We start from the raw sequence: 13,042 nt of genomic DNA, 5'->3' as shown, positions 1-13,042 counted from the left end.
CCTAGCAAAACTACAAAGGCAACTCTTAAGCAGCCGACGAAAGTTTGATTAAATTCGATATATCTGCGTTGTGCTAAATTTATGTTTGAAATCAACGAACAGAGAAAAGACGAAGGCTCCAACGTGCTTGAGGTATTCAAAATGCCGTGGACGAAGTGAGTTCTTGGTATATGAGGAACACATGAGTTACAATACCATTACATGAGGGAGCGTTCGCTTTGTTCGTAGTCTTCTGGAGGAATGTTGGAAAGATGTGCTTGTTAATTTCACGCGTTATACTACATCTCTAATATGTCGAACTGTTTCTACTTTATATTCTCGAAAAGTAGAAAATCCAACAATCCAGTGAGCGTTGATTCAAGCAGAAGGCCCAAGTCGGAAGCCGCCGATATTTCGAACAGTTCGAAATACCGGGGCGTACCTGGTCTGAACTTTCTGCTTCGATCTACTGTATAATGCCGCTTTTGATATCGTGGTTCACTCAATATCCCATGTCTTCTGATTCTTTCGATCTTATAGGCAAAACATTTCGGGTGGCGAGATCACACGCGAAAGATGAAAAAATGGAGGTCGTGTCTCCAGCCTCATATGGCGCACTGTACACAAGCACGTAATGTATACAAACATGTGACGTTTTAAGAAGGACAATTTTATTCATTGTATTTTCGTTAACTTTCGTTAACTCGTCAACGACCACGATCACGTTCTCCCAAAAAGCCCGAATGAAACCAACGTTGATGACACCCGCCATCGTTGGTTCGGTCCCGGTGTCGCAATGAAGAGCCACGTCCGTCTTTTAATGTCTCGACGACAGGGACGGAGAAAACACAGCCATTTGCGACGCATAAATAAAATAAATACCCTTACATAAAGTGCTTCCACAGTGTCCGCGGGATATATGAAGTGATAGTCCGTTTAAAATGTACGCGCGTCGGTCTTCTCTTGCTCTTCAACCTTGCCTTCGGGTTCGACTGCTTTTTGCTTCTCATTTGTAGTTTCACTTTGCTTTGCATCTTCAGTTGAAGCACGATGTGGCCCTTCTACATTTCCTGCAAGAGCTTCGGATGGTTGACGAACCTGGTTCACCTCCACCTTGTTCGTCTGCTTGGTGTCGGAAGCGTCTTTACCTTCGGACGCTTCTTGAATCTTAGTGTCCTTGCCTTCTTCAGGATGCGCGGCATCCTCCTGCGCTGCTTCTCTAGTAACTTCAGGATTGTCGGCGCTAGTGAGCAGGATCATTGGCTCTTGCTCCGGGTCCTCAGCTTCCTCCGAAGCGTAGCGAAGCTCAGGAACGGGTTCCTGTGCGTCTTCGGGTTCAGCAGGGCCCTCGTTTTGCGAAGGGACCGGTACATCCTGAAGGACCTGGGGAACTTGCTGGTCGGCGGTGAACTGTGGCACTTCCCCTTCAGCGGTTGCATATTGCTTGCCGGCCTCGTCACCTTGGCCAACGAGTTCTCCCGGAAGCACGACAGGATCGGCTTCGTTGTACCATGGGGCAGCCTGGAACTCTAATTCGGCGATCTGTTTGTCGCCTGGTAGGAAAACGAGAGGTTCATGAGTAAGGTGCCAAGGCCACATTTCGGAAAGCGGTATGGGTTCTGCCGACGACGTTGAGAACACGTTTCGCTGTTACATGCACACCTTCACTCGTGGACTCTATAAATACCGCTTCTACGACTGACTAGTTTTTTTTAGAACTTACTGTCCTGTGTTCGTGTAATAGTTGCGTCTGCGATACACACAAAGAAGGGTACTACAATTGCAAGCGAACTTTTTTTTTTTCATGTGAAAGCGGACCTACTCCTCTTGTCCCACGAGAGTTGATTGTCTCGTTAAGTTTTTCTTGAAGGTTCACGCGATTTATATCTCTCTATCAACACCAACCCCATCAATCAAATTATTATTTGTGAGTCCTTAGTTGTAATCCTTCATCTATTTAATGAAGTGATAAACAAAAAAACACAAAACAGCGGTCGCAACGAATGAAATCCGTCCATTAATATGACGTCCTACTCCATTGTCAAGAAACTTACCATCGACATCAGCTGAGTGAAAGTGAGCCTTGAACTTCTCTATTCCGCCGTGGATGCTACTCCACTCTCCCAGGTCAATGAAGCCATCCTTGTTGGAGTCGTACTTGGCAAATTCGAGGATAGCGCTCAGCTGTTCCACAGCCGCTGAGGAATCCCTTTCGTCCTTGGAACGGTCTTCACTCACAGAGTCCAACATTGTCTGGAATGCCGAATCGGCATCTTCTTTGGAACCTTCCTTGAACTCCAGAGCTGGCTGCGCCTTCTCTTCGCCAGCAGCCACAGTTCGCTCTGCCCCTTCTGGGACGGGCGGAGCAGGACAGAGGGCGAAGAGTCCGAGAAGCACGAAGAGACAGGCCCGCATGTTTGTACGCTCGTTGCCGAATGGCAGGGGATCCAAGGCGGCCAGTTTTGAGGCGCAACGTAACTGCCCTAAGGCAGTTTAAGGCGGAGTATCGCGCTTTCTCGCTCACTCCCGCAGTTCTCTCGCGGTATTACCCTTTCAGGTGCTGCGACTTATAGCTACCTATATGGGGGCATTGCTTTTGCACCGCAGAGATTGCGACTAGACAACTCCTGTTTTCCTTCGGCAACTGAGCAGAAGTAAATGTCTCGGTCGTGATCGCTCGACAACCGCAGGTGAGTCTACCACGTCCGGCAGAAAACCTCGAAAACCAGGAAATTTCTCGGGAAATAATAAACACTGTCCGAATACGCCCCAGAATAAACTCAGACAACCCGGATGCCTATGTATCGGGGATGTTCCGATGATATTAATCTCGGGGGGGGGGGGGGGGGGGACGCTCATATCTACTGCTATTATGGCGTTTTTGGCCGGTATGGGGGGGGGGGCATTAGGGAGGTGCGGGGGGAGGGTACTGGAAAATTCCTGCTATAGGTATTATACTGGTATTTGTGAACATTTCATGTAGAATTGTGTCAATATTTCGATGCAAATTCTTCGGTTTGTTTCTTTTCTGAACACGTGTTCTCGCGCACGAACTATTATCCTAGCTGAATTGGAGCGGTGCTGACGTCACTCAATCACGTTGAGAGGAGAGACCCACCTGCAAGTAGCGCCGGTTCTATCAGGTGACCCAAGCTTATTGCGAATAGCCGTCAAATGAATGACTCAAAACTGCCATGTTATGACCCACAGTTGCCTGGTGCAGTTTTTCGGTGTCTATAACAAATAAACTTTTTTTTTTTAATTCTGGGTTAGCGCCGCAAAGCAACTGTATAAGCGGCTATAAGCGGCGTACAGACGTTGACAGATGGAAAGCGGACATCTTTACTAGTTTGAACCGCACCGGCTTTCAACAAACATAACAAAATACAGTTAACGTTTCGGGTCCCATTCGGGTCCCATCATCAGAATGACGCTGTCCTGGTCGTCACCGGGTATTTACGTAGAAGAGGAGCGTAGCATTCTGGGAGGGGGCCTGGTTGTCGATTGATAGCTTCTTTTGTTTTCTTTATGTGCCATGACTCCAGCTGTCTCCTCACCCCCCATTTGTTCTTTTTCGCCTTTTTGGATGTCCTCGTGCAAAGAGACCCGTGCGGAAACTTGAAGACCTCGGTTTACAGAAAACCGTGCGACACAGGTCAGGTCTTGCATTATGGTTCGGGGCACCCTCTTGAACACAAGCGATCGGTTGTTCGTTCCCTGCTTTCACGTGCCATGAAGATCCCTTCAGATCATCAGACAAGACATGAAGAAATAACAAAGGCCAAAGCGGATCTACGAAGAAGGGCATACCCCGAGCAATTTATCTGTAATACATACCACCGAATGATGAATACACGCCCGGAACAGGCGGAAAGTAGTCAAGAAAGACCCATGTACGTTACCATCCCCTACCTGAAGGGTGTGTCAGAACCAATTAGACGGGTGCTCTCCCAGGTGAACATTAAAACTGTATTTAAGCCCACGACAACACTGAGGAACGTACTAAGCCACCCCAAGGACAGAACACCACCGGAAGAAGAACGAGGCGTTGTATACAAGGTATCTTGCCAAGATTGCCCTGCCGTGTACATCGGAGAAACAGGAAGGAAGACACGAACAAGAATGAAGGAACACAAGAAAGATATCGAGAAATCAGCAACAAACCCAACAGAACTGTGTGAACACGCGCGCAAAACAGGACACGTGTTAGACCTTGACAACCCATGCATTCTGGCGAAAAAGAACAAATGGGGGGTGAGGAGACAGCTGGAGTCATGGCACATAAAGAAAACAAAAGAAGCTATCAATCGACAACCAGGCCCCCTCCCAGAATGCTACGCTCCTCTTCTACGTAAATACCCGGTGACGACCAGGACAGCGTCATTCTGATGATGGGACCCGAATGGGACCCGAAACGTTAACTGTATTTTGTTATGTTTGTTGAAAGCCGGTGCGGTTCAAACTAGTAAAGATGTCTACTCCCGGCAATTGGACTATATTCAGGAAAGCGGACAGCAGAAAGGAGTGGGAGACAGGGGTTCAGTATGCGTCCTCGGCCGACATATCAGGGAGAACTGTGCCGACATTCCTTCGGAAAGTCTACCGGAAACCCCAGGGAAAGACCTCAGACAGCACAGCAAGCTCCAACAACACTCAATGTATATCCGCGGGAAGTCTCGTCTCGGCTGTTTTAAGGATTGTCCCAATCAGGTTCCTGACGGGATGTTCCGTGGAACATTTCTTGGGAAAGAAAGATAAGCGCGTGATTTGTAGCACTGCGCAAATTTTCGATATACCTACTGAATGTCTCAAAGAGAAAACAGTAAGGAATACAGATCTTATGTTGATGGGCAAGCAGTTCCTCACCTCAGTGCTGTTTGTGTGCGCAGTCGAACTTAATAGACACTGCATCCTTCATTTTGATTCAGAGGCGAGCAGCGCTCTCGAATTTGCGGTAGTTCGACAGACGACTAATACATAATATCTGTTCCTTCTTAGGCAGGAACGCCACTGAGCTGTTGCAACTTAGGCTGCTTTTATGTTTCTCTGTTCTGGTTTTTAAAAAGTCGCGCTCGTTGTTCGTTATGGGAACTACGCCGAAACAAACAGAAGCAATAGAAAACGATATGTGTGGTGGCAGAGGTTCAAAAAAATTGCGGAAAGAAAGAGGCTGATTTCAAACCAATGCCGGGCGGCCGAGATAGGCGGAGGTGGCCGGGGGCAGGTGGGGTGTATGGGTGCCGCGAGTGCAGGGCGGGAGCGGAGGTGTTCGGGCTGGTGCTCAAGGTATGGGATATTCCTCTAGCTCTGGGTGTCGAATGCTCCCGCAACTATATTGTTTTGGGTCAGTAACCCTATGCTTCGGAATTTTTACGTTTTGCTGTTTCTCGGCAACGCAATCCCTTGTCCGTGCCAAGGCTCGCTCCTGAATTTTTGTTTCATACTACGTTTGCTGTCACCACTCCTGCTGCCCTTTTCGTCAACGATTACATAATAGAAGATAAATATCCTCAGTCAGCATAATGTCCAGCAGGCCATGCCACTCACCTGTAACTGCTCACATGAAAAGCCAGTCATTTATGTAACGGGGAACAGAAGGTTCGTTACGCACCGCACCAAGCTAACCACGTAAAAACCACGTAAAAAAAGAAAAGAAAGGAAACGTGATTGTGTTCAAACGACCATGTTAGATGGGCCAGGGAGCCTGGAGCCAGGGGGGGGGGGGGGCAACTTCCCCCCCTTGACGGCGCCCCTGCATATAGTAGTAAAAGAACAGTGAGATAATTGAAAGAAATTGTGTGCAGAGGGCATCTGAAGCAGCAGTGTACGGTACTGCTATGGGACCATAGTACACAGGGTGGTCCACCAACCATGATAGAAATTCGTAGTAAAAAACGTAGGCCCCAGAGAGACATGCGGTCAAGGGATTTCATTCTGCCAATAACTTTTGCCACATATTTGTAACATTTTTATTTTATTTCAGTTGACGGAAAGTTAATTTCTTGAATTGAACTCCGAAATTTCCCAAGGCAACCTAACGTTTTCTCTGCGGAAATGGGTTCCCGTGGTCATTTTACTCCGTATAGCGACCGTGGTATAGCACATAATCCCACTCGTAATGCAAATTAATAATGCGAAATAAATCATAAACAAAATAATAAATAAATTAATGCGAAATAAATTTGCCTAATATCCGTGGAAATCTAGGTCGGTTTGGTATATTGACCCAAGCTTGGCAGTACTAAGTCGGGCCGAGTAAGACCAATGTCAATCCCATAGCTTGGTCCAACTTTGTTTTGTTTTTTTGCAGGCACAGCCCAACAACTTTTAGGTCGGAAGCGTACGATGACCCGCCATTTTGCCGACGTTGTCTTGGGTCCCTAGCCTTCAACAGAACCTTTGCTACCACCACCCAGCGGATGCCTGTGTAGAAGAGGTGGTGTTCCTCTACATGAGTCCTGACCGGCGGTGATGGAATGTCCCAGCGGGCAGATGGACGTGGCCTCACGCTAGGGCGGTGCCGGTAGAACTGGCTGGCAGGCGCAGTGGCGCGCGCCAGCAGAGGCACGTCTTCATCGTCGTCCACAGGCCGCCACATCACCCCCCTCCCCTCAGACGCGGAGCGGTGCATGCGGTTGAGGTCCGCGTCGATACCATGGAGAGGAGAATGAGGACGACTCAACAGACGGCTTGTGATTGCGGCTGTTGATGCAGCAGCAGCGGGATAGCGGGAACAAGAGCGCTGCGATTCGGGCGGGTTCCAGAGATGAGGTGTGAGTGCTGAGTGGTTGCTGATCGTGTTGAGTGGCTGCCGATTGCGTTGAGTGATCGTTGCTGAGTGAGTGAGTTGAGTGATTGTTGCGGAGTGGGCGACAGTACCGCGACCGGTACAAGAGCGTGACTGCTGGTTGTCGCCAGAGAAATCCCGGGGAGGACCATCATGAAGCAAGTGGAGGCCGGAAAGTGAACTTGCTGTGATCAACCCTGCGGGTCCCCGGTGGAGCTGGGGCCCGGTGCGACTTGCCTGCCAGAAGGTGGTTCGCTGCTGTTTGCCGAAAAATTTAGGATGGTGAATGGCCGAATTACGCCGAACATATAGTGTTCGTTGTTCGGGTCACCAAGTGTAGAGGAGGTGGTGTTCCTCTACATGAGTCCTGACCGGCGATGATGGAATGTCCCAGCGGGCTGATGGACGTGGCCTCACACTAGGACGGTGCCGGTAGAACTTCTTCAGCCAGGAGGGCAGTGGATGCTAGCAAAAGGCGATTGGCCAAGGCAGGTGATGGTGTTGCAGTGCGTGTGGTAGTGGGCTAGCCGCGAGTCAGTCGGCTAGAGCACGACATCCTAGATAAATGGGAGGAAGGCACGCGCAAGTAGCAGTTGAGGTACTAGAACTTCAGGACAGTGGCCGCTAGCCACAAAGGGCGATTGCCAACTAGAACTTCTTCTTCTTCTACCAATGAGAACTTGCTGTTGCTGGCAGGCGCAGTGGCGTGCGCCACCAGAGGCACGTCTTCATCGTCGTCCACGGCTGCCACACCTGTATCCACTCGGCCATTTCTCTGGTATTCTGCATTCAATTTGTTCAGCACCAGCTTTCAAGATTCACTATTCATAAAGACCTGCTCGTGTCACACGTTTCGTCAGCACATAATGTCATGTCTCCTCTTGCTCTTGGTCACACACTGTAGGAGATACTTGAAGAAAGTGTTCAGATGGAAAGCAGGCACCACCATCAGTTTTTGATGCATGCTTTTACAAATGTGGTGAAAGGCACAGGCCAAGAGTTTAACCTGCCTTGGCTCTTTGATTTATAGAACCATCATGGGACTGGAAACGTTTCGCCACAAGTAGTAATGTTTGGAAGTAGCACATGGCCAGATTTCACAAAGGTGTGCCATAAGCACGGTGTGTATCAAAACCATTCACATCCTATGAAGTACAAAGTCATACAGACCTAATGAACTTTATTTGGTGGGTACACGTGCCAGTGTTGCAATACATATTCATATATCATGATAACTTTGCTACCTGCAGAGACATAGAAAACGTATCATAGAACACATATAGAGTGAGCATATAGTGCACTAACAGAAACCCAAGCAAGCTGCATATCATTCCATGGAATGCACTGCTTCATAAAAACTACCCCAATGTATATCTGAGGAAATACTCCCAGCATTTCGTAATGCAGAATGCGGTGCGCCAAATATAGTGGCAAAATTATTATGTGCACATTAATCTTGCTTTGACTGGAGCTATATGAAATGAAATCAAACGAGATATAATTTTCAGTTCAGCGAAAGCTCTTAATGCCTTGATGGGTTGAGAGACTCAAGGACAGCTTCAATGTCGCCTTGCTTGACCGCTAGAAGTTTTCCGAGCCAGCCACCTTCATTTGTGAAACCCATGCTCATCATCTGGGAAAGTGCTTCATCAATTCTTGTTCTTGGACCTGGAGGAAGACAATAATGGCAATAACATCAACGTCTAGCAGATGATGCATGTGTTGTCCCACATTTTGCATACTTATGCTGCAAACTGTACATGCATGCAACACGTAGCCACATAAGCTGTTACAGCATGTGTAAGCGTACCTGCAGCATTCTCCAGACTAGCAGGTGATGCAGAAGCTTTGTCTGATCTTTCCTCTTGGTTCAGGACAGTCCATCCACATGTATCGATATGATCCTGAAAACATGCAATTCCGTTAGGTTTGCATAGATTGGGCACTGATGTATGTGCACCAACGTGGTGCAGCAAAGCACTCAGGTGGGGCTATGCTCATGATCCTAGCATTCTTTGTTCTATGCAAAATGCGTCTGTGTCATTTACTTATCTGCAGAATGTCACACAAATTTATATATGCAAAAGTTAGCTCGACAAGTTGAATGAAGTTAAGAATTGGGCTGTTTGGCGACTCATTTAGAAACGATAAAACCCTTTTGCAGGCGCCTTCGAAAGGAACGTAGCAAACGATAAAGAACACCCGGGGTACTTATCGGAGAGATGGGACCAATTATCGTCAAACAGGAAAGGAAACAAAAAAGGAAGGAACGGTGGCAACCAATCCCAGAAGAAGGCTTGGTAGGAGCCTGGTAATATAGGGAGGAGCTAACATAATAAGGAGAAGGGCTTGGCATGGGCTGATCGCAGTTTTTGAAATAAACCTTGTTCAACAGTCAGGAGCCTTGTCTGTGCCGCCTCTTAGTGTGGTCCCTGCACTGGGGTTTTCTCGCTTTTTAAAAAGCACTACATTTAAACCAAATAAACTTGACATGCCACGCTAGGTGTCCTATTTGAGTTATATCAATGACAGCAGCAGGACAGAGACATTCCTGTGCAGCACCCATTAAAATACATTACGTGACTTTGTCTGCGTCTGTTTTCATAGCCCTTAATTTCTGGGGCTTTTACTAACATGAATATGATGTGTTGCTCACTCTCAAATACCCAAAATGGAACATCCAGTTAAAGTGATAATGATTCGCTCTTCAACGGTACAACAACAACAGGGGTCACAATGTGCAAAGACTATGATAAAGTATGGGCACAGTGACTTTTTGTTTCACTTTGATTTTGCAAATCGCTCAATAATCCATACAGTTATTCTGTTCTGAAACGAGTGTGTCTGAAAGTTGTTCACACTGACAACTTTTAAATGAATCGAACCATTTGCGTGACACTGCAAAATGAGCAAAGTTCCACCTTAGGCCAGCTTGCATGTGCAGCTCATAACACTAAATAAACAAACACAGTTTTAGGTGGTGCACAATACCTCCATCTCCGGGTACAAGTGTGTCGTGGGAGTTCCCTTGGGTGCTGATGCCATTGGCACTGCACTTGCTTCTGGTATGCCAGCTGCAGGAACAGCTGCAGGAGACGAAGTGGTGTCCATGGGCTCAGTGGCAGGGCCCCTCTTTTCTGAAGAATGTGGACATGTAGCTTCTGTCTGGGTACTAGCACCACCAGCAACATCCTTCTTATCCGTAGAAGCTGGGCATGTCTCTTCAGTTTGGGTCTTCGCTTCCGCAGCCGTTTGGGTTCGAGTTGCTGTGTCCACGTGGTATGCTACGTTGATACCTGCATGTTGTGCACGAAACACAGGGTTACGGGGTTAGTTTTCGTCCTCGAAAATCGTCGCCACACCAGCACAGAGTATGTACCAACCCGCCCATTTGTTAAATAGCATATATGCATGTCTAGTGCTTACCGAGTGGATCTAGGAGGTTAGCGATCGTGTCCCCTATACCATTGAGAAGCTCGTGGTACTGAGCCCTTGCTGCTGTGAAACCGTCCGCTGGAGGCGCATTACAGTTTCCACCTGTTTGAGGGGGATGTCCGGCATTCTCCGCACTCGTCCCTTCGGGGCCTCTGGCTGGGCACTTGCGGTGACCCCAACCATGGTGGTGGTTCTTGCCTCCCTGGTTGCGGACACAGTGCTTCCAAAGGCGTCGCGAGCCTGGGAACGCCCAGATGGGTCTCTGTAACGTAAAAACAAAGACTTCTGAGACGGGAAGAAAATTTGTCATCCTTGAATGAAGAAATGTGTGCCTGACACCTCCACGTATGTCGATAACATATATAATGCGCGCTCACAGAGAACCCACAAAACAGTGGCCTCCGCCGTATCCTTTGTCTCGCTTTAGGAGATCCCCTTCTAGGTAACGTTTGTCAACATAATCAGTTATTTCAGGGCCACTTCGCTGTAGCTAACACTGCACGTGCGTCCTGTATAAGAGAATCCAGAAAAACAGCAGCACCCTAAGAATGTGATGCTAAAAGTGGCACGTTTAGAACCAAGCTGTAAAATACCTGGGATATTGTAAACTTTTGTAAAGTTTGGTGTGTGCAGCGTCTCACTAATCTGCACTTAAAAGTCGCTTACATACAAATATCTGCCAAAATGCACACTTGAGGAAGTGCACACACACAGGTTGTTTGTGAACAATTCAAGCACCGCTGAAAACTCCCCTTTGCAATAAGGTTATGGCTTATGTGTAGGTACGTTATGTGTAGGTGCGTATTACTCACGCTGCTTGGGTTCACCAGCTTGAGCATGTCGTGTTGCTCGTGGGTTTTCTTTCCGTAGCACGTCTCGCACATATCGTAATCTTCACACTGCAAGCATTTGTACCGCGCCCCACGGACCTCAGACTCACACATGTCACATGTGATGCCAGGATGAACGTGTCTAGGGTTACTGTTGGTCTGTGGCTGCTCCTGCTTCTCTGGTGATGTCAACATTATATGCACTTTAAGGATGTTGTTCTGCATGTTTGCCAGGGCCTCAGACAACTCAGGGTCGCTCGACATGACAATTGTGTCACCATCGTTATCTGAAACAAATGATGGAGATGATGATATTGGCACCGACCAGTTTTTAAAAGTGCACAGGTTCAGTTTTTCAGCTCCCCGCAGAGTAGACGAATGCAGGGCGACTGATAATCTGTCTCAGGGAACGTTGGCTTCTGGCACACTCTCTTCTTTTACAAGCGCTCTATTTACTCTATGTCCTCTATTGTATGTACATCGCAACTCAATTGCCTACACGTAGTCGCATACAAAAGATCTTGTTTCAACGACATCTTCTCTTACCTTTCCACGACAACTTAAAGTGTGCGTCCGAAAGGGAAGGAAAAACTTGTCGTATTTTCTGCTCCAGTGCCCCGAATGGGTTCAAACGTGGAAAGGTGACCACGAATCGCCTGGTTTCCGGGTTGGACCCCTCCGACAGATAAGCTTTGATAGTCGTCATACTGCTTGTGTTCTGCAACCAACAAACCATATGAGCACAATATTCTAACAGAAAGAAGTCTTGCATAACAGATACGATATCCTCCCGCATAACTGATAACCAAAACCTGGCATGCAATTTTCCACGCGCACAACACGAGCTCTTCACGGGTGCACACACAGCCACATAAGCAGAGCTGTTTGATCAAAAACGGCGTCACATTCATCTACGGATTCATTCTGCAACGGTTATTCATCGTGTACGAAATCCTCACATAAGGCACAATGCGAAGTATCCCCGCAATCAGGGAAGATATCATACGGTGGACTTTCAACCTAAAGACGCACTTCTTCTCACCTTTTATCACCTTGTATATTCGCCAGAGACAAGGATATGCCGTACACTTCTGCAGTAAAACTTTGCTTATATAGTCTCTTTGAAGTGCATGAGAGAGGTATAACTCATTAACTTACCTGATGACTCGTCCACCAAAATCGCGCTCTCACTCTGACGGGGCAGCCGCCATATGTTTGTAAACATTGGCTGGGTGATGTCACGTGACAGATATCTTGTCCAATCTCGACCACGAATGGTGAGTTTTGATACCGGTTGCGTTGAGAGGGGATGTGTGAGTCACGCAGTCTTGCAACTTCCATTGAAATCTGCTGGTAGTTAGCTAGGTTTTTCTGGTGTGTTCTGTGACAACTGTTTCACCCGTGATGCACTGATGATGCAAGGATGAGCGAAAAATAAGAGGGGGGGGGGGGAGCAGTTGCTTGCGATTTCAACAGAAAGCAGAATGAACGTTATTGACGTTATCGTTTATAATTTTTATGTTTTTGCGACTGGCTATCGCACATCTACCTTCTGCCGGGGCCGACCACAACCTCTTTTGAAATCTCTTTATTCGAAGCCCCCATAAGAATATGCGCGAGCTCCTCCGCGTTCCAGCTGAGTTTTAACTCCGCTAGCCTCAGCAGCAACCTAAGCTGCTGCGTTTTTTCATCTTTCATCGTTAATTTCTTAGGCAACTTGAGGCCTTGTATGTGTTTGTCCCTTCCATGTTGTTCCAGCCTCAGAACATCAGTTCTCTCATGTTCAACATCTGACTGTCGTGAATCTTATTTTTTGTGCCATCTATACTGAGAGGAGTCAATCCAACGTTCGCTTTCCGCATGCCACGAAACACGCCTGATCAAGATACTGCATTAATTTATCGAATGCGCGACTTGATGTGGCTTTTGCAGCTCAGTGGCATGCCGCTTTGAGAAAAGTTAATTGACTCTCCCAGACGCTGTCACTGCGGTAATCTAGAACATGTATGTA

At 47.5% G+C, this 13,042-nt stretch overlaps 2 protein-coding genes across 5 annotated transcripts; both read right to left on the bottom strand.

Annotated features, from left to right (window-relative positions):
* Window positions 1–628: 628 nt before the first annotated feature.
* Window positions 629–2,394, bottom strand: LOC135399865 (FK506-binding protein 5-like). The gene is made up of 2 exons (XM_064631600.1): window positions 2,034–2,394; window positions 629–1,532 (listed from the first exon to the last, which is right to left on the bottom strand). The coding sequence occupies exons 1-2, from the start codon at window positions 2,392–2,394 to the stop codon at window positions 916–918; spliced, it is 978 nt and encodes a 325-aa protein (XP_064487670.1). The 3' UTR covers window positions 629–915.
* A 5,535-nt stretch (window positions 2,395–7,929) lies between these two features.
* Window positions 7,930–12,297, bottom strand: LOC135401077 (sequestosome-1-like). Of its 4 annotated transcripts, XM_064633230.1 has the most exons (8): window positions 12,190–12,207; window positions 12,074–12,122; window positions 11,578–11,749; window positions 11,014–11,318; window positions 10,193–10,463; window positions 9,758–10,062; window positions 8,577–8,670; window positions 7,930–8,434 (listed from the first exon to the last, which is right to left on the bottom strand). In XM_064633230.1, exons 3-8 carry the CDS (start codon window positions 11,735–11,737, stop codon window positions 8,289–8,291), a joined length of 1,281 nt encoding a protein of 426 aa, XP_064489300.1. In that variant the 5' UTR covers window positions 11,738–11,749; window positions 12,074–12,122; window positions 12,190–12,207; the 3' UTR covers window positions 7,930–8,288. The 4 variants fall into 4 exon arrangements, with proteins under 4 accessions (XP_064489300.1, XP_064489299.1, XP_064489297.1 ...); XM_064633229.1 differs by lacking the exon at window positions 12,074–12,122 and having other exon boundaries at window positions 12,190–12,297; XM_064633227.1 differs by lacking the exons at window positions 12,074–12,122; window positions 12,190–12,207 and adding an exon at window positions 11,991–12,054.
* Between the last annotated feature and the right edge of the window lie 745 nt (window positions 12,298–13,042).

Source organism: Ornithodoros turicata, chromosome 7 (genome assembly GCF_037126465.1).
Source record: "Ornithodoros turicata isolate Travis chromosome 7, ASM3712646v1, whole genome shotgun sequence".
NCBI classification, from domain to species: Eukaryota; Metazoa; Arthropoda; class Arachnida; order Ixodida; family Argasidae; genus Ornithodoros; species Ornithodoros turicata.
Note: the sequence above shows the minus strand (reverse complement) of the source record. Positions and strands in the feature narration are given on the sequence as shown.